Genomic DNA, 25109 nt, shown 5'->3' with positions numbered 1-25109 from the left:
TGTTTAATCCATATCGCGCAACTTTGATGCGCACCCTTTATCGCATACCCTAAAGTTAACATTCCTTCCCTTTATCGCATACCCTCTATCACATTCCTACTTGTGACGTCACGAACGTCAAGTTTTCATATATTTTGGCACACTAGATGCAACTATAAAAAGTACACAACACACCAAAAAGTACAATAATAAACAAAATATGTTTAAAACAACAGAACGCAAATTGTAAGGTAATCCAGGTGCTTCGGATAAGTAATTGAGCAGTTCATTAAAGGCTTTCAAAACAAGACAAAAGCAGAACTAAAGGTAACCCAGTACTATAGATCAGAAAACAGTTGATATAATAGAACTCTCCTGTTGAAATATATGATAAAGTGTATAACATGTATAATACGTGGCAAAATCCGTATCACATGCCCTCGGGCTTACAAGCCCTTAAGCTGATATTGGTGTCTCTGGATGATACGACATATGATACGGATTTTGCCATGTATTATTATCTATATAATAACATCATATAAACAAATATCCTTGTTCAACAAATAGGTTTTCCTTAATGATTTTTCCTTTCAAATACACATGCACTTCCGAGTAAAATATTCCATTAAGTTACTACAAAAGAAATGCATACTTTTTAAGGAACATAAACTGTTCATGCAAGCGCAAACAGTTATCACCATTGTGTTTTTTTCGTTATTTATTTTCAAATATACATTACTGTAACTAACGCTTTAAATTCGCTCGTACTTTAAATCACGAAGAAAGTGATAATCATTCTCTTACCTCAGGCATAGATTACCGTAGCTGTATTTGGCAACACTTTTTAGAAATTTGGGATCTCAATGCTCTTCAACTTTGAACTTTATGTGGCTTTTTTACACTTTTTTGGATTCGAGCGTCACTGATGAGTCTTTTGTAGACGAAACGCGCGTCTGGCGTATACATTTTGTATATAATATTTAGTCCTGGTATCAGTAATCTATGATTAGTTTATATACATATACAAAAAACTTTTGTTTTTACAATAAATATGTATGTCGAAAAAATAATACACAAAAAAAAACAACCGAAGATTAAAAAGTATAAAGAAGAATTCAATAAATATTTCTAATAACAAATATCATTCATGGTACGAGGCAAAACAACCTGGTATAAAATGACGTTAAACCTGTGCTTACATACAAATTAAACATCTAACATCCTGTTGGAAAACAAAGTAATGATTCTGGATATATATAATATATTTCAGTCAAACGTTTATAAAAAGTGATGACAATTATGAGCACTTTTCAAAAACATCGTCAAAGTAGCCAGTTATGTTTACATTTTGAACATTTTCTTTAACCTATTTTTTATTTTTATTTTTATCTTACTTAATAATATCGACAAGACTAGTGCTTTTATAGAAACACATCTTATTCGTGTTGTTTATTCTTTAGTTTTCTATTTTGTGTCATGTGTACTATTGTTTGTCTGTTTGTCTTTTTTCATTTTTAGCCATGGCGTTGTCAGTTTGTTTTGGATTTATGAGTTTGACTGTCCCTCTGGTATCTTTCGTCCCTCTTTTATAATAGATTTGCATTTATATCAACGATCCGAAGCAGAATGTACATTCCCAACGTTTGCAGTTGAAGAGGATTTATCACAGTAGATATTAGAACCATCTCACAATGATTGGCAGTGACCCATACAACATGTCAAATAATATTACAAATAAAACGCTGTTATGAAAATTGAAAATAACATAATTTGGTGCAGTTCTTTTTTAAATTCGTGCTAATGATTATATGTTTGCAATTTAGTCAAAACTACTTGTCCGAAGTTATTCCTTTGCATGCAAGCTCTTCTTTCACGCGGGATAGATAACCTGGATCGGGATAACCAAACCTGAAAAAAAGGATTATATAAACATAACTAACATGCGGAACATAAAAAGGCCTGTAAAATATTTCTTGGAGCTAATAAGTACAGTGCAAACGTTACAGTTGCAGGGGGTATGAGGTGGATACATATTTCACATGGATACATTGACACTTTTTGAGTCAAATGAATTGTAGTTTGAAGAATGACATTATGTAAATTTTAATCGGTACAACAGACAGGTCTACATTTATGCAGGTATTATAAATAAAAACCACAAGTGTTAAGAATTGATATTTTTCTGAGTACAATGTTGATCATTTATGCAACATTTAGGAATATATTGATAGTTATTTATTCGTCTTCTGTCTAGAACTATTAGTAAATATGTTGATGAGTGGCAATGTGATTCAAAGTCAGGGAGAGATATATCAGGTGGTAATTAGTTTCGAAAATACAATTTTTTTAAATAAAGTTTTGAAAAAAACAGGGTCTGTGATAAATGTAAAAAATATTGGATGTTAATGTAAATTTGTTTTGAAGGACGAGACTTCACTTAAATACTGAATTAAATAGAATTTCGATGCCATACAATAAAATGTTTTTTATTGTCCTCATTAGTCATATTTGATTATACAAACTTGACTCAAAGTGGTTTACACGCCCAATCTCATATAAGTCATGCAATGGGATATATTAAATGCATAAGAAATAAAATCTCAATAGTTACAAACTGTATTCGTTTTTATTTTTGAAATATATTGAATTTTAAAATTGTAAAATATCTTGATCAAATCTCAACTACTTTCTACGATATGAATATCCAAAGACAAGCGCTTTCTGATAAACTTTTATCATCAGATTCCTCCATAACAACGAAATGACCCTTTAGGATGCATTTTTTTTCTTTTAAAACAATCAAAAAATGCTCAGCCAATTTCTGATTCATAAACTTGTATATGTATAGAACTGATGTAAATTGATGAAAACGGTAAGCTATGATGTTTATAAAAGTAAAATTTATTAGTTTAATGGATGAATATTTGATTAAATTTGTATTTTTAGATTATAAAACAACCCTTATATGCCATTATCTGTACACAACTGGTTTAGCAGCACAATATAAGAATATTAACATTTTTAAGTTCGGTTAAAACCGTCTATCTGATATAGATATAAAGTATGCATATTTTAAACATGTTTTACTTAAATGATAATCAAGAAGTAATCAATGATATTGTTACGGAGGAATTCAGTGTAATCAACTTTTTTTTGGAGTGAAATAATATGACATCCTTGTTGTTATATATATGTATTATTGAACATTAAACATGATGAAGTTCATAAATCAATTTAATGTTTCATGTTTGATAGTATCTACTTATTTATTCACACATCAATTTCTGTTACGGAGGAATCTCATATCACTTTTAGGACAAATAATTCGTGTCAGTCATATATAGTTGCAAGTATACAATAGCAACGTTAAGAGTTTTCATACAAATAAACATGGACAAACAAACAAAAGTAATAATTGAACAGAATTTGTCCAAAAAAGCAATTTAAATTCAATGTTCTGTTACGGAGGAATTTGCAAGAAAAAGTCTTTCAATTTCGATAACTGTGTCCGGTAAAAGAGAGAAAGCACGTCCACTTTTTCCTACAGGTGATGGTTCTTCTACTGTACACAGAATCTGACTAGAATAAACCCACATTATGTCTGATTTTGAAGGATGCTTGAAACTATATGCTCCCCGAAGTTTAGTTTTCGTCATGAAGGATATGTTGTTATCACCTTCATCAATGTCAATATCAATGACTTGCCCAATATACCAGTCTCCTTGGTATACTGCTGCAATCCAGTCACCATTGTGGTATTCATCATTTGTTGGTTCTATTTGGACATTTTGTTCAACTGCCACTGGTGTAGACACAGACTTGATTTCATGTTGTTGCCAGCCTCCGCAAACACTATTTGGGCACAACTCGCCATCTACAAAGCATTCCTCGCAAAAGCAGGATTTTCACCTTGTAATTATAGTAGATTCATTGTGTCCAAAAACTGCGTGCAACAACATTGTTCCTTTAATAGGTTTTAGTTCAGTGGCTTTAATGTCTATATCAGCTTGAGCGATTGAATCCTTTCCAACCCACATGTAATTAATTGATGATTCAGACTGTGAAGCCCATGCAAAGAAGGACTTGGCATCTTGAATGACATGTTTGTTCCTTTTAACTGCATTGTCCGCCATAAGTTTTGCCACGGCACCTACACCATCGCAAGGACCTTTGCCGTGAGCTGCTTAGAAGTACTGCCAGCTAGCCGGAACACTGAACAGTGATACATGTTCAGCAACTACATTAAAAATATATCTGTTTCGGTATTAGGATGTCGGGCTGTCTGATATATAGTGTACACATTACATATTAGGAACATGCTCATGTAGTTTAGGAAGCAATGACCGTAGAAAGGCTAACACTGCTGCTGCTGTATGGGATAGTTCATCCGAAATCATAGCAAATGATTTGTGTTCTATTTTGCCGCTTTCAATATTTCGAAAGTAGACAACAATAGGATGTATAGTGACCATGGTTTTGTTCCAGTATGCTGATTGTACTTCGTCGTATGTTGTACGGGTGTAGTTTTCAGCAAAATCAAGCTGCGCTAATACATGGCCATTTGGTAGATTTTCCTTCAATTTGCGTATCTCATCGTATTGATTAGTAACCATGTCAACGTGTTGCCTAAATATATCAGCACACTTTACTAATTCTTTCTTGAACTCATTAGCTTCAAGCTCAACATTTACCAATCCTATCTTTTTTCGTCCGTCACCAATATCAATTCTCTGCCATTTACTAAACCCTATTTTCTCTTTGTCCATGTCATCAACTATCCTTAGAAGATCTTCATTTGAATTTCTGTAATAAAACTTGTCAAGTGCTCTGTCACTTTTACCAAGACTTTCATTCAGTCCTTTGCTTGTCATCAGGGCCATATTTTGATGCTTTATGCATAAGCACGATCTTTTTGTAGTGAACGAAACTGGCATAATATTACTTGGACGACATCTGTAGAATGTAGCTCTACTGACCTTGAATGTCTGGTTTTCTAAACGGAACTTATCATATAAATTGTCTATATAATCATTCAGTATTCGTTTTGGTTTTTGTTGGTCATTAACTTTTTTTACGTCCTTCTTATTCGGCATGGTGGTACTATTATCACTGCGTTCTAAAAATTCGATGATTGCGATCTGATATTTTCCTTGCTCTTTCAGTGATCTTTTACGTTGATAGTTTTCTTTTATCTTCAGTTTGGCCATTCCTGCTAAAGTATTTCTGGTCAGTCCTGTTTCTTGAGCTGTGCAACTTAACATTCTATATTTTTGCAGGTAACAGACACTGCTAGCTGAATAAATTGAGCTTTTGGGCTTTGCTTTGAACTTGTACATTTTGTTAGTTTCTTTTAATTCATTTTTCATTGTATGATACAATACTAGTTTTCTTCTAACTTTATCAGCACTGGTCTTCTTTAGGATTACTTCCTGGATATCTTTGTTAGCCTTGCTTCTTGGGGAATTTGTGTCTCTTAGTTTCTTGTTTATTCTCTGCTGCTTTCTAGTTAGTGCTTGATATTTTCTTTTCAGCTTCAAATTTTCTTTTCTAAACGCTGTAATGCATTGGTCTTTTCCAACAAAATTTTCTTTCTTCTGGATTTACTGCCATTTGCCTTAGATGGAAAACTTAGTTTAAGCACCAATACTTCCTGATTTGAATTTGCTTTCCTTTTTCTACTTTCCCTATTACTGGTCAACTTTTGTTTATTTCTTTTCTTTCTTTCAGACAAACTTAGTTCTTTTGATGGAATGTATGCTTTTCTTTTACGTGTTCTTTCTCTCTGCAGGTATTCTTTTTCATTTTTTGCCTTTTGTCTTTCTCTAAACAGTTTTTGTCTTTCGGCATTGGTTAATGCCATTTAAGCTGAAAAATAAGTATAATAATAACAAGGTGTGGTATGAGTGCAAATGAAACAAAAATCTATCCAAGATACAATGTGGTTTGGCATGCCGTAAAACCATTTTAAAACCATATTCATTGCTTAAAAATGCTTGTAGCCAGTCAGGATCGTCTCTTATATTTCCATGATTTCGTAGGTGAGCGAGCTGTTGTTATTGTCGTTTATGGATATTTGTTTGCTTTTTGTATGCTTGTCTAGAGATTCTGCTGTCGTATGTTTGTTTCAAGTACATTTTAGAAAAATTCAAGGCTCCGTGTTGAAGACTGTAGCCGGACCTATAATGGTTTACTTTTATAAAGTGTGACTTCAATATGGAGAGTTGTTTTAATTCATTAGCACTCATACCACATCTTCCTTTATCTATAGCAGTGTAGTTCTGGATAATCAGTGTAATACTTATAATAAATTATGCATAAACTTGTTATATTCATTAATACATAGTTGTAGTTCATATTTTGCATCATTACTGTCAATACAATTATGTTACGGAGGAATTGTGATTCCTCCGTATCATTGTAGGCGCTTTTTTATTTGTATTTTTTTCCTTCTGCACCCAAAAGTTGTTTATGTAGATTTTGGTAGTTGTTTATACAGTATTGTTATTATGTTTTTAGGGTAAAAAATCTTTCAAAATACAAATCTACTCTCTTTAAAACTTCCTCTCTATGAAATAATATATTTACCTTCTCAGAATTTCCAAAATAATTCCTTTTTCTTCAAATTTTTCGTTTTAGGTTGCCTAGCACTTCTTTCTTTTATACAATCCCGCTTGTAAAACTTTTATAACCACGTGATACACGATTAACCGGTGTATGGATGAAAATGTGCCCTGTATAAAATTGTCCCGTTACGGAAGAATCGTTTCGGAGGAATTTCCAAGCAGTTTTTAGTGTTTTTTTTCAAGAATGCTGCTTATTGTAATTACATCAAAGCTTGTTTTATGTCGAAATAGTATGATTGGTTGAAAGAAAAAGAGAAACTCTTGTTTCTATACTGTAACAATCGTTTTGCCTGAAACTGACGACACATATAAATTATTGATAAACATTTTTTTTGTTAGTTTTTATTTCATTTTTACTTTCATATTCAATAGTTCATACCAGGATCATTTGGGTTTAATAAAGAAAGAGCATGAAATTGGTGCACATGATAGTTTTTTTCGGCTGCATATTCCTTATTGAAAATTGACGACATGGCTTTTTTACAATTTTATGGCATTTAAGTTCGATATTTTTACGTTAATTGAAGTTTAATATAGTTGATATGTTTTTAAAAGTAAATTTACATATCATGAGATTTATTATTGACCCATAGGCTGTTCAAAAAGTAGTATCTTTTCAACAGTGGACCCATTCAAACTCATGAACCATGTTTGCACGACTTATATGAGATTGGGCGTTTAAAAATAAACAACTGAAAAAATGAGTTTGCGGTGTTTGTACCTTTCGGAACATTATAGAATCATTATACATAAAAAACGAGATGACTGTAACCATTGGAATCGGCTGACGTTTTGATATACTATTAAAGGACACAAATCAAGATTAAATAACAAAACTGAGTGAATAGATTTGGGCAACCGATGTTCAATTGAATCAACTAGGAGGTTACTGATTTAGGCAACAAACGAAACTGAGAAAATCACAGAAACTCCAGAAAGACCGAGATTGGTTGTGTCGACACGGTAAGCATATTCTTCTATGTATTCCAGTCGCAAATGATGGTCGCAGTAAATTTCGTGGTGTTAAAATATTCATTTTGTCAAATGTTTAGGATAAACAATGAACGAGATGTTCTTTCAAAAATGTTTATATAAAAGGCATAACCAGTTTCCAGGAATTTATTTAAGCCCATAGACCCACATTTCCAATGTTGTTACAACCTTATGGAATTTGAGTATCAAAGAATCCCAATGCCATACTTATTACACGTTTTCTTTAATTCCGATTTGAATGTGACTGGTTGAATCTGGTAAAGTCGAAGAGCATCAGACATACTAAATCATAAGCCCGGAATCTTTAATGCCTCTTTATAGATATCTATAGAATTAAATTATTTGAGACATTTCATATATATTTCACAAATTTTACATTTAGTCAGTAAAATTTTAGCATTTCATTTAGCTATCCCTCTAAGAGTTTATGCTTTATAAATCTTGCGGATTTACTGAAACTTACCATAAATTGCAGTTTTGCTCATCATGCAGAAGCTGAATCAAGTTTTGTAAAATTCAATTCATAGGTTTGAAAAATTATTCAAAACTAAACATATTAATTATCCACATAGAGAGCCTAACTGGTGATTGAAATGCCTATGTATACGAAATATACGAAAAAAATTACTAAACAGACTTTTTATCCATTTAGTTTACATGGCAATTCCCACTATAAATAGTTTTCTCAAATACATTGATGGTTGAAACGGCTGTTGATGTATCTAAAATGTTAAACCTAGACTGTATTCAAAACTTCATTCCAAAAAGGCAAATTATAATCAAAATATGGAAACATACAAACAAAATCATCAATGGTTCTGTCATGTCCTATTTCGTAATTTATATAAAATATTAGAGGTGACAGGTTTATGATTGTCTAATGTTCATGATTATTTTTTATTAATTAACCATCTTCTAAATATCTAGGTGTTTTAAGTATAATAAAACTTTTGAATCTCTGAGAATATGTGCATATGATACTCACTTTTCTGGTCCACCTTTTCTAGAGGTCTTATGATGAATATCATTCCATGTGATCACACCTTCTTTTCCAGTTGTACGTGACGTACCAATAGTGAAGGTTAAGCCTTGTTTAAACGCCTTTTCTAGAAGCTCCAATACCTCAGTTCCTTCTCTTGTTTTGGGTAAAAATGCTCGTCTTTTCATTCCTTCATATGGTGTTTTTGGCTTTGGATGAAAATCCTGAAATATATATTACACTATCACAGATAAAAAACAGAAATATGTGTATTGTAATATTTCAAAAACGATTTGGGATATTTTATTCACATTGCTGAAGAAAAAAAAAATTGCCGATGATTACAGATGCTTATAATCACAGGTTACAATTGAATTGATTTTTATAAATATGAAAAATACCAAAATACTAATTTTTAGTACCTTTTGTACTCCAGGTTCAAACTCATAATAAATGGCATAGGTCTTCTCTCTATAGCCTGGCAATGGATCCTCTTCCTCATAAACTGTTGCTTTACCCTCTCTTGGCTGATCTCCAAACACTACACCATAAACTGTTGTACAAACAGGACAAGATGGTTTTGATCTAAATACTTCTGTAATACATTCTTTACAGAATACATGGTTACATTTGGTTAGTTCTACTGGATCATCGAATTCACATAAACATATAACACAGTTCTCGTCTCCTACCGGTAATTCGTCGTCTCCATGTATAACCAAATTTCCCATTTTTGCCTGTTTTGAACGACTTTTCATGAATTCTGAGAAATCTGCCTTTTTCTGGCCTTGACTATCCATTTTCCATGTAATGATTCTTTTTCCTTTAGGTGCATCATAATGTTCTTTTGGATTCTTATTAAAATCAGGCTTTGGAGTAGGAGGAGGGCGACGTCCAGATCCGGATGGAACAAACGCACTTTCCACGTTTTTAATAATGTAGTCATTGTTATCAATGATATGAATCTCAGTTATATTCACTTCTTTCGTTGCCAGAAGAAACTTCGAAATTGCTTCATAAGCCGTCCATGCGCATTTCAAGATGGTTTCTTTGTCCTTGTGTGTACCTTTAAAAATGCAATTTATCATAATACTATGTCTTGTCCTTAACTCGAACATTTTTAGAACCTTATTCTATCATATAACAATTACACCGACGTTTTTTTTAACAAAATGTGTGTATTTGAATAATGATAAATGAAACATATTATATTACATATCGAATAATTCCGAATGGTTTGATTCTACGTGCATTTTATGAATTTTATCAAAGTTTTATACACATTGCTACGTATATGACATTAAAGCTCCTTTTAAAATCCAACCAAAATGTTGCTCTTAACAAATTCTTATAATTATATCGTTAGTTTTTGACAATATTGTCGAACGAAGTATCGTAAAGTGACCTGAATTGTTATACATTTTTAATTCATCGAGTGTGGTAATGGCAAATCATATTCTCTCAACTTATATAGGAACATAACTTGTGAACCGTTAAAGGTATGCTACTTATATTCACACTTGATCTGAGTTTGGTGCAATGTGTATAAGTTTCATTACATTTCGTTGAGGCAGACGGACCGACGTATTAACGTACTAACGTACAGACAGACTAGGGGTAAACGTTATGCCCCCTCCGCCATGGCGAGGGCATAAAAGATACATACACTGACACTAACAACTAAATAACTAAATCGAGTTTTTTATTACCTGTCCCAAGCAATGGAAGCGCCAGCTTGATTCCATGTCTTCTTTTAGTTTCCTTATTGGGACAACCCAACTTGTTTGCCGAATCTAAAATTTGGCTGAATGTTTGTTGCAAAGTTTTCTGAAACATGTGCTCCATATGATCCCCTTGTCTACGAATAACAGCATGCAAAACGTGTCGAAAAGAAAAGTTTCCACCTGCCGTCGTCATTAACACTTTTCCTGTTGAATGTTTCATGCCAATCCATCTTCGAAGACCTTTGTGGTCTGATCTGTATTTTTCATCTCCAGCATCTAATAATACTCTGGATAATACTCCCTTTCCACTTATTTCTGAATCTTCACTTACAGCAATCACATCAATGTTCCTTAACGTTAATACATCAGCCTTGTAAATAAGTATATCAGTTTTATCAAACCTTAGAATAAACTTGTCTCTATCTTTACTGACAATAATAGCATGTCCATCGTGGTCGTATTTTACATCCATTTTATCGTGATCGTGTTTTACGTCCCTTTTTTCGTGCCCCTTTCTATTGTCTGAAAATCTAGATGCACTTTCTGGTCTAGATGCACTTTCTGGTCTAGATGCACTTTCTGGTCTATGCCTTCCTTTGTTGTCTCCTTTTCCATATGACCCAGAAAATCTGTTACCCCCCTGACCAGTCTGCCTGCAAACTAAATTAACGTCAAGACATTTTGGGTTGTCTTCAAACTTTTTATGCCAATTCTCCACCATTTCTAAGACTTCATCACTAATATCTATTATGTGAAACTCTTGTAGTGATTCAAACTTGTTTTGCTCGCTGAACTCAAAAATACCTTTTAAGTACATGGCTGCACACATCTCTTTTGGTACACCAAATATTCCTGTTAATGAATATAGTATAGTACTACATGCATGCAATAACAATAGTTTCGAAATTATAACACGAACTTATTTGTATACATACGTCTTGTACAATAGAAAATATAAAAATATAAATTAAAACCCTAAGACAACAAGGTCTTAAAAAAGACTATATAATATGCAATGGGTCCCAGTGAATATTCTACACAGAGAACAATAGAACTCTGTTCATTGGGTTCGCAATAATTACAATTTATTTCTATAATCTTGGTGATTCAGAGCTTTTCAAATTGTGTAATCATTTATCTGTTGTTTAGGACCCTTATTGAATATTAAAAAACCTAAATATTGTTTATTTTTTATTTTCTTGGTTCTTGTGTTGCTATCTCATTGACGTATACCCTCATCGCACCATTTTAAATCACTGTTGTGTAATTTTACAAACCAGAACTTATTGGAGGCATTGCAACCGTTCTGTAACCTTCATCTTCCGCAGTTTCAAGAATGTGGAAAATGGTAGTAGAAAGTACTTTTAGACAGCTACTCTTTTCAGTATAGTTGTTATCATGCCACCTAGGGCCAACTGCGTGGATAACACCCTTGTAAGGAAGATCTCCAGCTGTTGTTACTACATTTAAGCCATCACTGATTTTACGTTGCCTCCGTATAATGGTTTCACATTCTCTTTTCATTCTTTGACCAGCAGCTTTTTCTATAACTTCAGCCACTCCACCAATATTAGCTAACCTATCATTAGCTGCATTAACAATTGCATCAACATTCAATCTTGTGATGGGTTTTTGGTATAATTTGATGATCAAGCCTTGTTTTGTGCGAAACTGATACTTGACGTCAGACTCGATTCGATTAAATGAGCCTATTTTTTCTTCTTCTTTCTTTGCTTTATAACTTCTCTGTTTTACACTAGCTACTGCTTGTGACGAGGGATGTTCAGCTAGAGCATTTTTTGGATTTTTATATGCATTCTCAACATCGTTTAAATCCAGTAAGTTTCGACTAAATATTCTTACTAATTCCTTTTTTGATTCGGACTGAATTGGCAATACTTTTGCTGTGAGTTTGTATGTTTTGATTATGTGTTTGACATTTTCGAATGATTGTTCATCATTTCCGAGTATCACTCTGTTTACGAGTTTTTCAGATGCAAGATTTTTCCATCTTTCCAAGACTGATTGTAAAATATTTTTGTCTTCCATTTTCCCACTAATCCTTATTTCTAGTGGCTTAGAAAGTCGCTCAATTTTGAAATTGTATTTTTCTACTTCATCGTTTACCTCTTTGGTAAAAAAGAACATAATTTTTTCGGCTTCATCCCCTTCAATGACTTCCTACAAGAAGAAAAAAATGTGTAAATGAAGGCTTGCTACACTTCCACAGACCTTGCTTATTTATTGTGATTGCATTTATGTCAAATGAGATTATTTTCAAGTACAGACACAAAGGGAACCTTATCTGCTCTTCTAGCTATTATGCATACTTATAATTATGAAACCTAGTGTTAATTTCCGGTTGGCACATCTTCAGACCAGATACCAAAAAATGTCCACGAAGCTCACAATATGTTTGAAGTACAAATTCTGTGTTCAAATTTACTTACATGCTTGAAATTTCATTGGCTGAAGTAATAGTTTCCAGAACAGAAAATGGAAAGAGTGTTTTCAGATCCTTGTAAGCAAAGGTTAGTCAAATAATCTTGATTGCAATCAGATCGACAGAGGGATATCTAACAAACAGATGCACCATGAGCTCATGATCCGCCCGTCGCATTTTGAAGAATAAAGTTCAATAACTTATCGGAAATTTACAAAGGTTTACTGAAAACTGCTCAAAGCACTTTAAAGGCATTGTCCGAAAACTGGAAAATCACCCCTTATTATGATTAAAATCACATAATTCAGAAATGTTAAATCTAAAATAAATAAAAAAATCGAAAGGGAGCTTATGCCAGTATAGATATAAACAATTCACCCAAGTTTCAAGAGAACCGCTGAATGCATTTTTGAGTAATAATCCTTAAAACTGGGGGGCGGGGGGGGGGGGGGGACCCACCTTTTTTAATGAATAAAACCCCATAACTCGGAAACGTAAAATCTAAAATTTATAAAAAATCATAAGAAAGCTTATGTAAAATCTTAAATCTAAAATTATTTTAAAAAAAAACGAAAGGGAGCGCACGTCAATAAATATAAACAATTCACTAAAGTTGTATACAAATTTGGTTGAAGCGTGTCCGACATGTTGACGACGGACGGACGGGAAGACGGGCAACGATATATATATATATATATATATATATACGAGTCTAAATTGAAAACTACGTTCAAACCTATGACTGCGTTGGATAAAAACCGCAATTTTTATACGTGTGCATGTCAAACAAATTTCGTTGTAGAAGGGTCTAAAAACAGCACAAACAACATTTTCCAAAAGACCAAAAGCCTGAACAAGTATATTTAAACAAAACGCATTTGACTAACAGGTCGAACAACTGATGTTCTTTAACCCTGCTGACTGCCATTGACGATTGCCAAATAAAACTGATCACAAGATGTTAATATAAATTTAATACGTCACAGAAAAAAAAAAAATTGTTAACTTGTGGACAGGATGTTGTGCCACAAACATTCGGTGTCAATATTTCTTTAGTACACCATATCCGGATTTCGACAATAAATGTCTCTTCAGTGATGTTAGGGATCGAAACGGTATTTGGAAGGCCATATAAAAAGTACCCTCATTTTTTAGATTAAGTACCCTCATTTTTAGATTAACTCTTGAATTTTAAGAGTCAATATATAGGATGAACGGATCATATAAACCGGAGGGAAAATATGATACATGCCCAAACAAAAAATATAAACGAGTCTAAATTGAAAACTACGTTCAAACCTATGACTGCGTTGGATAAAAACCGCAATTTTTATACGTGTGCATGTCAAACAAATTTCGTTGTAGAAGGGTCTAAAAACAGCACAAACAACATTTTCCAAAAGACCAAAAGCCTGAACAAGTATATTTAAACAAAACGCATTTGACTAACAGGTCGAACAACTGATGTTCTTTAACCCTGCTGACTGCCATTGACGATTGCCAAATAAAACTGATCACAAGATGTTAATATAAATTTAATACGTCACAGAAAAAAAAAAAAAATTGTTAACTTGTGGACAGGATGTTGTGCCACAAACATTTATATATATATATATACCATAATACGTCCCGTAAACGGGCGTATAAAAACCATTATAAGTAAAAAAAAAAAAAAAAAAAAAAAAAAAACCATGTCATGACAAAATATAGGAAACCAGGTGATCCGCAGGGCGCAGCTTTCTTCGAACGCAGAGGTCGAATCCTAAACAGTTGGGGCAAGTATGGAAACAACATTCAAGCTGGATACAGCTCTGAATTTGAATTGTGATTAAGATATTAAAATATAAATTGTCATGGTTAAATTAATATTAATTAATAGTAACTTCTAAAAACTATACAGCTAATCATCTCAAGACCATCATCATTTCTTAATACATAATTTTCAAGCAGGTTAAGGGAGGTAATCAAACATATATATAACAGTATTCTTTAAATGGAATTGGGATTACCTCCATTACACTGCTTTAAAATTGTTTTACTTGCCTTTCACCAGAACTTGCCTTTCACCAGAAAACCCCTTGTTATTCCCAATTTTTGCCCTTATTTGCTAAATGATTTGAGCAAAAAAACACCATAACCATCCCCTCGTATCGAAACTTGTGGTATAATTTAAGAGAAATTTATACGCTTAAGCATAAGTTATTGACTGGAAACTACAAAATATTTATACGCTTAAGCATAAGTTATTGACTGGAAACTACTAAATGTTTATCGAAACTTGTGGTATAATTTAAGAGAAATTTATACGCTTAAGCATAAGTTATTGACTGGAAACTACAAAATGCTTATTTGAGCTCCTTTTTCGGCCCCCAACTTATTAAAACCCCTTGGAGCAAGAACCCTACAATTCAATTCCATCCTTACCTTTGTAGTAAGAATCATTGTTGTATAGTTTCAGAGAGATCCATACACTTATACACAAGTTATTGTCTGTAAACTAGAAAAATGTTTCTTTTTGGCCCTTTTTTCAGCCCCTTATACCTACATATTCAGGGAAATTAACCCCAAACTGAATCCCAGCCTTCCCTTTATTATATGGAACCTTGTTGTACAATGTCAGAGAGATCCATACAGTTACACACAAGTTATCATCCTGAAACTAGAAAAATGCTTGTTTTCGGCCCCTTTTTGGCCTTTAATTCCTAAACAGTTTGCCCCATAACCCTTAAAATAAATTCCAACCTTCTACTTATCATATTAAACATTGTGGTACAATTTCAGAGCAATTGAAATACTTAAACACAACTTATTGTCCTGAAACTAGATAAATGCTTGTTTTGGGATACTTTGGGCTCCTAATTCCTAAACCTTTGGGACCATAACCCCCAAAATCAATCCATACCTTCCTTTTGTGGTTATAAACATTGTGTTAAATTTTATTGATTTCTATTTACTTATACAAAAGTTATTATCCAGAAACCATCTGTTTTCGGACGACGCTAACGACGACGACGACGTGATACCAATATACGACCATTTGTTTTTTTAATTTTGCGGTCGTTTAAAAACTATCAACAGAAAAACAACAGTATACATATCACAACATAGAAAACCTAGATGCTCCGCAGGGCGCAGCTTTATACGACCGCATAGGTTGAACCCTGAACGGTTGGGGCAAGTATGGACACAACATTCAAGCTGGATTCAGCTCTAAATTTGGATTGCGATTAAATAGTTGACACAGCATAGGTTTCTGACACAGAATGAATGTGGTCTAATGAACTTAAAATTTTTGTTTTGCCTTTGAGCAATTTACTATGCTGTTAAATATTAATCCTCTCAAAAAAACAAAAAAATGTTTGAAGAAATTTTCTTTTTATTTATGAAATTTCAAATGAGAAAAATTTCTCGCTATTGCACAATATTGTGCAATTAGATATTTCTTGCTATTGCGCAATACTGTGCAATTGAAAATACTTGCTATTGCACAATTCTGTGCAATTGAAGATTTCTTGCTATTGCGCAATACTGTGCAATTAGTGTAAACATATTTTATTAATTATATTCAGGTACATACATAGGCATTTACATAATAATACAAGTAAAATAATTAATAGGATCCAGAAACAAGCTCTTAGCTTATATTAATCCGTTTCCTAATAAGAACATTTCATATTTTAATACTCAAAGGGTAAAATGTTATAAAAATAACAATGTTACACTAGATGGAAAGAAGAAAAAACATATAATAAGGTTTGTGACACACAAGAAAGAAGAAAAAAATATATACATCGGAATAATAAAATGTATGTTTCTGAACGGACACAATTATAGATATAAGTATTACTTGTTGAACAAGATGTGTGCTATCATATGACAAATCTTTTGCTACTGAGTATAAATGTTTGAACTGCCAAGAATATTTCGATGTTTTGTTCGTAGCTGAAGTCCGTTGTACCGTGTAGCAAGATTTCTTCCGACAAAAAATGTATTATATTGATATTATAAAAATGCTGTTCACGCATAATGTGAAAACGGGGGCAGTGCAACAAGTAGTGCGCTGTAGTTTCTATAGCACCACATAAACAAAGTGGCGAATCCACTATATTTTTAACAAAAAGATGATGATTTAGAGAACTGCATTGAATACGAAGTCTTGAGTGATAAATTTGACCTAATCGCTTACCAATGTAATAATAATTTGGAGGTTTAATCGCCCGAGACTGGACACAATTCCTGAATGCCCCCACCGAAGTACTGGTCTTAGAATTCTCAGGGAGGAGATTCCATGAACGTACAGTTGCCGGTAAAAAATAATTAGAATACAGGGCTGTTCTTGTTCGAACAGGGGGGATTAGGGACGAGTTTCTCGTATTATGATAATGTATGGCTGCATGGGACTCTGGAACTAAGGTTGATAAATATTCCGGAGTAATGTTATTTTTCATCTTGTAAAAATAAATTAACCTGTGGGCCTCCCTTCGATCTTTAAGCTTTTCCCAACCCGTTTCGAGATATAATCTCTCTAGGGACACCAACCTAGTACCCCCAGTTACGATCCTGGCAGCCTCTGTTTGCACTTTTTCAATCTTATCAATCAAAAGATGTGTGTTGTTGTCCCAGATGACATCAGCATATTCTAATAATGGTCTTATATATGTTAGGTATATTGTCTCGAGTGTCCGTCTGTCAAGGATAAATTTAAATTTTCGAAGAACATTCAGTCGTTTGTATGCCTTTTCGGTTATTACATCAATATGTTTGTGCCAAGTGCCATCGTTTGAAATATGTAATCCAAGGTGTTTATGGGTTGATACCTCAGTTACAGTTACGTTGTCCATGTTAAGTTTTGGATGATCAGGTTTGTTACGTTTCCGTGAAATTGTCATAGTCTCGGTTTTCTGAGGGTTAAAGGTTACTAGCCAGTCTGAAGACCATCTATGGATTTTTGCGAGATCACTATTCAAGTTGTTTGCTGATTCTTGGGGGTCATCTACTATCAAATATAAACTTGTATCATCAGCAAACAACTTAATAGAAGACTGTATATCAGATATGATATCGTTAATAAATATCAAAAATAAAAGAGGACCCAGGATCGACCCCTGGGGTACCCCAGCCATTATATTACCCCACTCGGATGATACACTATTAATTACAACCCTTTGCTTTCTATCAGATAGATAATTTTGTACCCATGCCAAAACAGAACCTTTAATGCCAATAGCTTCTAATTTCCGTAACAACCCCTTATGCCAAACTCTGTCAAATGCCTTACTTATATCACAAAAAATTACTCTAATTTCTTTCCCGTCATCTAATGCCTTCCCAAACTCATTTGTAATATTCAGCAATTGATTAATGGCTGAGTCCCCTTGGGTGAATCCTGATTGGTTGGGTGTGATTATCTGGTTAGCTATTAGATAGTTATGAATATGCTTAAAAACACATCTTTCCATGACTTTTCCGATAACGCTTATCAATGATATCGGTCTATAGTTTCTATAGTCGCTTGGAGAGTCCTTCTTAAATACAGGGGTAACATTAGCACATTTCCAGTCGGAAGGAAATTTGCCGACTGATAAAGATAGGTTAAATAACCTGCACAAAGGATATTTCATAATTCCATATGCTTCTTTTAGAAGTCGTGGGCTTATACGATCTGGTCCCGATGCTTTTGATACATCCAAAATCTTCAAAATGTCTACTACCTCGTTCTCAGATATTATCATATCACCGAGTCCGTCTGTTCGTGTGTCAGGTATGTCTGGAAGGTGTGTATTAGAGTCATCAAGATTTGATTGACCACAAAAATAATCATTAAATATTTTTGCCTTTTTTGTATCTTCACAGATCAGATCTTCATCTATCTGTAAAGGGGGAATGCTGCGACTGTCGCTGGAGTCACATTTCATCAAAGATTTAATAAGACTCCAATATTGTTTGCCACCATGAGTTTCAGATATAATTTTGGTTGACAATTTTGAAAAATAATCAGTTTTAGAGTTTAAAACTAGTTTATTACACTTATTCCTAACTAATCGAAATTTTGTCCAGTCCGGAGCAGAATTTGTTTTTTTGGCTCTTTTATGGATACGATTTTTTTTACGAATCATCCTTTTGATATCAGCGGTAAGCCATGGTGGTTTATCTTTTCTGACTGTAATAATTCGGTTAGGAATGTTTTTATCTGCCTTGTCAATAAGTTCGTCCGTTATGGCACATGCTATGACATCAACGTCATTGGAAATAAATAAAGCATCCCAATCAACAAGTGATAGCTGGTGTCTATATGAGTCATAATCACCTCTATCATACATGTATACTTTACGCTTAAAAACTTGATGTAACTTGCATGGCTGGGTAAGGATACCTATTTACAGGTAAATGATATCGTATTTGATCAAGTAACGGGGCCCCAACATCAGAAAATAGGAGGTTAACAGGGTCATTTACTAAAACAAGGTCTAGAAGTGATGAACTGTGTTCTGTAATATAAGTTGGATCGGAGATAACTTGATGTAGACTGAATTGTGCTTTAATCATGCTAATTCTATCATTAGTGGTGTTCCTTAACTGGTTGGTGTTAAAATCACCTGTAACTATGATATCTAAATTGCATGATAAGGCAAGGTCGATAGACTGTTCTATGTTGTCCCATACCTGTGGGCTACTGTTAGGTGGGACGTAAAAGGTCCCATAAAGATATTTTTTGGTCTTGAATCTTACTTCGAGCCATATACACTCAGTACCACAGACCACTAAGTCTCGCCTTTCGGAGCAATTCAAGTTATCTTTAACATATACTATAACACCTCCCCCTGCCTTCCCCACCCGATCTCTTCGGAATGGTGTTTTATAACCCGGTAATAAAATGGCTTCATTGCTTACTTGCGATGAAAGCCAACTTTCGGTAAACGAGAGTAATTCATGGCAAGAATATTCAGCGGCAATCAACTCAAGCTTCGGAACAATACTCTGAATATTTAGATGCATAAATGAAACAGCATTTTTAAAAACATCATCTTGGCTACTATTACTACTAAAGCTTGACTCTGTAGTCAACGGACCTGGATTTGGCTCAATGCCGGATATCAATAACAAGATACAAACTATACTGAACGAGCAAGCTATGATAATATCACAATGATCATGTAAACGGTCGTGTGAACACTTGGAAATCCTAGCGTCACTTTTATCAACTTGCTGTGAAATAATGCTACGTGTATCGACTTGGTGAAATACAAAATGTAACAGTATAGTAACTGGTAACATACGGATACCGTACTTTGCGAAAAGTGAAATGCAGATTATGTCAAGAAACGATAATCTCTTTCCCTTCTTGACAGTATGCGCAGCACATAAAAACCGGCCAATACTCTCTCGGTAGCATGATACGTCAACCCCCATTAGGTGACTCCCGAGGTGTGCACATAATTGGCGCGAGAGAGCATGACCTGTACATATGAGCGGATCATCCTGTTCGTCAGGCGAAATTTTTCAGTAGCGCGTAGTCCGATTCGAAGTGTGTCACAAAATTTAAGAAAGAATGTAAAAAAAAATGAGAAAAATCAAGGAACAAAAAATATAGGTGAACATAACAAGAACAATATATTTTTGAGAAATTGTTCGGGGGTTCTGAATACAAAATAATGTAGTTAGTATAATCTTGCATGAAATAAATATAATATAAGTGGATACGTACTAACATTTTAATGCTTGTGTGCATAGGTATAATAATTTTGACTGTTTTTCAACAATATCGAGAAACGAGATACGCGTTTACCACAACTTTTACCTAAAACAATGTGGAGTGCTGTAATTAAATTTTCAATTATATAATTGAGATGTAAAATGTTTATCAAAAGAAAAGACAAAATAATGAAAATGAAACTATCCACGTATATGCCATACGAATAAACAAAATACAACCCTCATAACACCTCAAATTTTAAAAGTCTGCATGTACACAGGTAGTGTTTGAATCGAAAAATCGATACAGTCTCTAATGTGGTACATACAAAATTGACATCAACAATTGCCGTGTGAATTCATTTACTCATTTGCCAATGAAAAAAGAGTATATGACATGGTCAACTCGATTGGTTTAAATATAATAACCTTCACCTCATAGGAATTTACTATGGATATAAAAGTAGTAAAAAAAAAAACACAATAAGAAAAAAAAAAACCAACACACACACCTGTTTCGTTGGTTGCAAAAGAACGTAGTATTGATATTAAGATGTCATTATCATAGTTAATCAAGTACAACACAAATGAGTTTATTAATACTGCTATCATGTTAGACTACCATCCATCTAGTGTAGTGTAGGACGGGTCTAACTTGTCGACTGCTTGGACGAATCTAGTTGTAGTTGTAACATCATAGTATTGATCGTGTTTGTCAAGCATATATATTTTCCCATTCGTTGTCCATAACTGTTTAATTTTGTTCTTTTTCAACAGTTTTCTGCAGTGATAGAGTATATTGTTGCGAAGCATGGTTAAATCTTCATTGATGTAGACGGACTTAAAATTTGCATTTTCTTTCAGATGTTTTCTACATTTAAGTATCCTGAACTTGACACCAGGTTCTGATAATCGAACAATTATCTGACGATGTTTTGGGTCACTGTTGACATCGGGGTCTGATAATTTACCCACTCGATGTGATCTGAGAATGTCAACTCCCTTAAACTCAGGATCTGACAATATCAGAAATAATTTTGCGAACAACTTCTGTTGTGTTTCTCTCATCATTTGGTTCAGGGACACCAGATATTCGGATTAAGCTTCTACGCCCATATTGCTCAACAGCATCTACATCTTCTCTAAGTTTTTTGTTTTCATATTTCAGTTGTAGTCCGGCGGCTACAAGCATATTTCAGACAAATTGTGCACATCCTGTTACAAGCATGAAATTTGGCATAGACCTTCCTCAACTATTACTCTTTTGTTTCAGATAGGGAGGCATTTGAAAAAATGTCTCACTTCCGGTAAAATCCAAAATGGCGGACGTATTACTTAAATCAGCCCAAAATCTCAATCGTAACTACTCGGCCATTCTCGCTATGCAGTACAATAACCGTTATTTCTTCGTGCAACCAGAAAGGCCGAGTAGTTCCGATTGCCCAAAATCTAAGGCTAGCGTGTAAAATGTGTTATTATCATGCTACTATCATAATATTTGGTACAGACCTTTGTTTTTTACTACTTTTGGATAAATTAAATAGATTAGATGTCTTCAGAAACCCCACTTCCGGTTTAAATCCAATATGGCTGACATTGTACTTAAATAAGCTTATTTTTTAGGGAGGGTAACTGAAATGTATTTTAACGTATTGCTACTATCATTATATTGTGTATGAACCTATCTGTGGTGTTTCTGATGGATACAATGCATAAGACATATGTCTTAAAAACCTTTTCTTCCGGTAATATCCAAAATGGCGGACATAGAAATATCAATTTTTTATTCAAATTTAATTTTTTTCAAAATGTAAAGAAAATGATTTTATTTTGTGCTGGTCTTTAAACTTTTAGCTTAAAGTTATCCTCAAAACCACTTATTCTAGCATGTTGTAAATATTTAGATATAAAGTTGACAATAGTTAAAAATATGACGTAAGTTTCAAAGATGAGTCCTCAATCTATTTCTTTGATGTAGAGTTTTGGATAGATTGATTAAAACAAAATAAAATCACTATAGTACTAAAAATTATTTAAAATTACTACTATTTGGCCAAGAATACATGTTTATTCACAGTCACCATGACATGCACACATCGCAGTGCACGGGATACCCGATTTTCCACATTAAAAATGACCACGTTATCCTTTCTTACATCCACAATGTATAAGCTTTTGACAAAATGATGAGGCCTCAAAAAGAGTTTTTCAAAAGTTATCCTCTTTGTCCCCGCCTGGAGTGGGTAGCATAAGAGCCAATCCCAAGCTCGTCTCCCTAAACACCTACCTAAGTATATTGCATGATTTACATGCTGGAAAAGACTAGACCAAGTATAGGGAATAGCCTCAAAAAGCCGTCCCTGTTGCGCAAATAGTTATTGCCTTGCTTCGTTAACCATGTTATACCCATCTGTTAAGTTTGTGCGATCTTACAGTAAAACCCTGGTGATTTAATCTGATTAATCATCATTCTTTTTGTTAAAATCACATCTTCAAATGCAATCAATGTCTCCCACATAGTCTTTTTCCCTCTTTCAAGCAAAGAGAGAACCATATCACAACATGTAAAGACATGGCTAACAATAAATGTTTCAGATCACTCAGATCACTCATTGCCTAGTGCATTTGAAAGGTCATTGATAGATATAATATTAATCCAAGGCTTTTGCCCTCCCAAACACAATCCATAGTTCGTCTACCCCTATGTCACGGAATAGCGAAACAGTATCGACAGCATCATCATTAACGACTGTTCGAATCATGACTCGTTTAAGTGCGTGTTTCACTGCATCAGACACATGCACCATGATTTTAGTGTCTGCCTCTGAATGTGAACTTGGTGCTGAACTTGAAATACATTACGTGGTGGATAAGATAGAATATCCTGACCATTTGTTGCTATAACTACCATACGCATCCAAGACTTCATCTACTCGTATTTCAGTTTCAAGATATTTTATTTCGGTAAGGACATAATACCCAATCAGCATACTCAGTAGGCCGCAATTCACAATCGGAGAGCTGATTTCCAACATTTACAAAGACTGTGGTATTGCTTCTCACATCCATAGATTCTGCAAAAACACATATTGTCTTGCCTTGTTAACCTAATCTGTTTCTTTTATTTTTCGATCTTCCATCAAAACCACGTATCGTTTTCAATGACATTAAACATCAAATCCATATGGTGATGTTGGCTGGTCAATCATCATTCTAAATGCTATAGTCACATCCTCAAACTCCATTAAGGTCACCAACGCAGTTCCTTTTCCAGCAAACGTGTTATCTTTTAATGCCTATAGTGCATTTGAAAGGTCATTGATTGATATATATCTTATACTTTTACCCTTCCAAATGCAAAACCAAAGTTTGTCTACCCCTATGTCACGGAATAGCAAAACAGCAATGACATCAGTATCTACTGTTTGAGTCATGACTCAATTAAGTCTATGTTTCACTGCATCAGACATATCTATCTTGATTCTAGTGTCAGTCTCTTCGTGTAAACATGGTGCTAAACTTGAAACATCATCAAGTGGTGGATAACACTTAACATCCTGAGCATTTGTTGCTTCAACTACCTTGTACTCAAAATTGTATTGAGCAAGCTCATGTGAATGAAAACTTAAAAGTTCTTTCTTACTGTCGTCATCTCTCAGAAAACTTTCCCAATTTTGAGGATGTTTTTAATCCTGGGTTCGTCTGTGTATTCCCTTTCCCCTAAATGTTGCCCTTGCTTCTTTTAGCAGCTTTCAAACTACCAGTATTGTCTATGTTCACATCCAACACTACATTCACTGTTGTTACAGTTTCAAGGTGTTTCCTTACGAGTATGATGATTGTGTATTATCTCCTTACCTTAATAAAATACATTGAGACTGTAACAAGAGTGGATGAAGTCTTTGATGAGTATGGTAGTTGTAGCAACAAATGCTCATGATATTCCATCTTATTCACCACGTGGTGTATTTTAAGTGTAGCACTGACACTGACTGACACTTAAATCATGGTGCATGTGTCTGATGCAGTTAAACACACACTTAAACGAGTCATGATTAACAGTCAATGATGATGCTGTCAATACCATTTCGCTATTCCGTGACATAGGGGCAGACGAACTATGGATTGTATTTGGGGAGGCAAAAATCTTTGGATTAATATCTATCAATGGCCTTTCAAATGCACTAGGCAATGAGTGATCACACACTTTTATTTCTGACCTATACCTTATGACGGGTTGTGATACTGTTTTCTCTTTGCTTGAAAAGGAAAAAAAAAAAGACTGCGTGGGAGACATTGATGGTATTTGAAGATGTGACTTTAACATAAAGAATGATGATTGATCAGCCTAAATCACCGGGGTTTTACTGTAAGATCGCACAAACTTATCAGATCTAACATGATTAACGAAGCAAAAAAGTCAATTTTTGCACAAAAGGGAAAACTCATTTTAAGTGAGGCTATTCCCACGACTTGTTCTAGTCTTTTCAAGCATGCAAAACGTGTAATATACTAATGCAGGTGTTTAGTGAGACGAGCTTTGGATTGACTCTTGTGCTACCTAGTCTTGTCACTAATGGATTGCGAAGGGAGAAAGAGGGTCCCTTTTAAAAAAAACTCTTTCTGAGACCTCATTCTTTTTTTCAGAAGCTTGTACATTATGGGTGTAAGAATGG

The 25109-nt window shown here is 34.0% G+C and overlaps 1 protein-coding gene across 2 annotated transcripts in view; it reads right to left on the bottom strand.

Annotated features, from left to right (window-relative positions):
* Positions 1-25109, bottom strand: part of LOC134714657 (uncharacterized) — a 36025-nt gene continuing 10916 nt past the window's right edge. For both annotated transcript variants that reach the window (XM_063576092.1, XM_063576093.1), the window contains 5 exons: positions 11576-12479; positions 10284-11150; positions 8997-9640; positions 8581-8798; positions 1-1887 (listed from right to left, as the gene is read on the bottom strand). In XM_063576092.1, the coding sequence (XP_063432162.1) occupies positions 1809-1887; positions 8581-8798; positions 8997-9640; positions 10284-11150; positions 11576-12479 (2712 nt within the window). In that variant the 3' untranslated portion in view covers positions 1-1808. The remainder of the gene's footprint in view (positions 1888-8580; positions 8799-8996; positions 9641-10283; positions 11151-11575; positions 12480-25109) is intronic.

The sequence above is a fragment of the Mytilus trossulus genome, chromosome 4 (assembly GCF_036588685.1).
Source record: "Mytilus trossulus isolate FHL-02 chromosome 4, PNRI_Mtr1.1.1.hap1, whole genome shotgun sequence".
NCBI lineage: Eukaryota > Metazoa > Mollusca > Bivalvia > Mytilida > Mytilidae > Mytilus > Mytilus trossulus.
The sequence above is the reverse complement of the archived record's forward strand: the minus strand, read 5'-3'. Positions and strand labels throughout refer to the sequence as shown.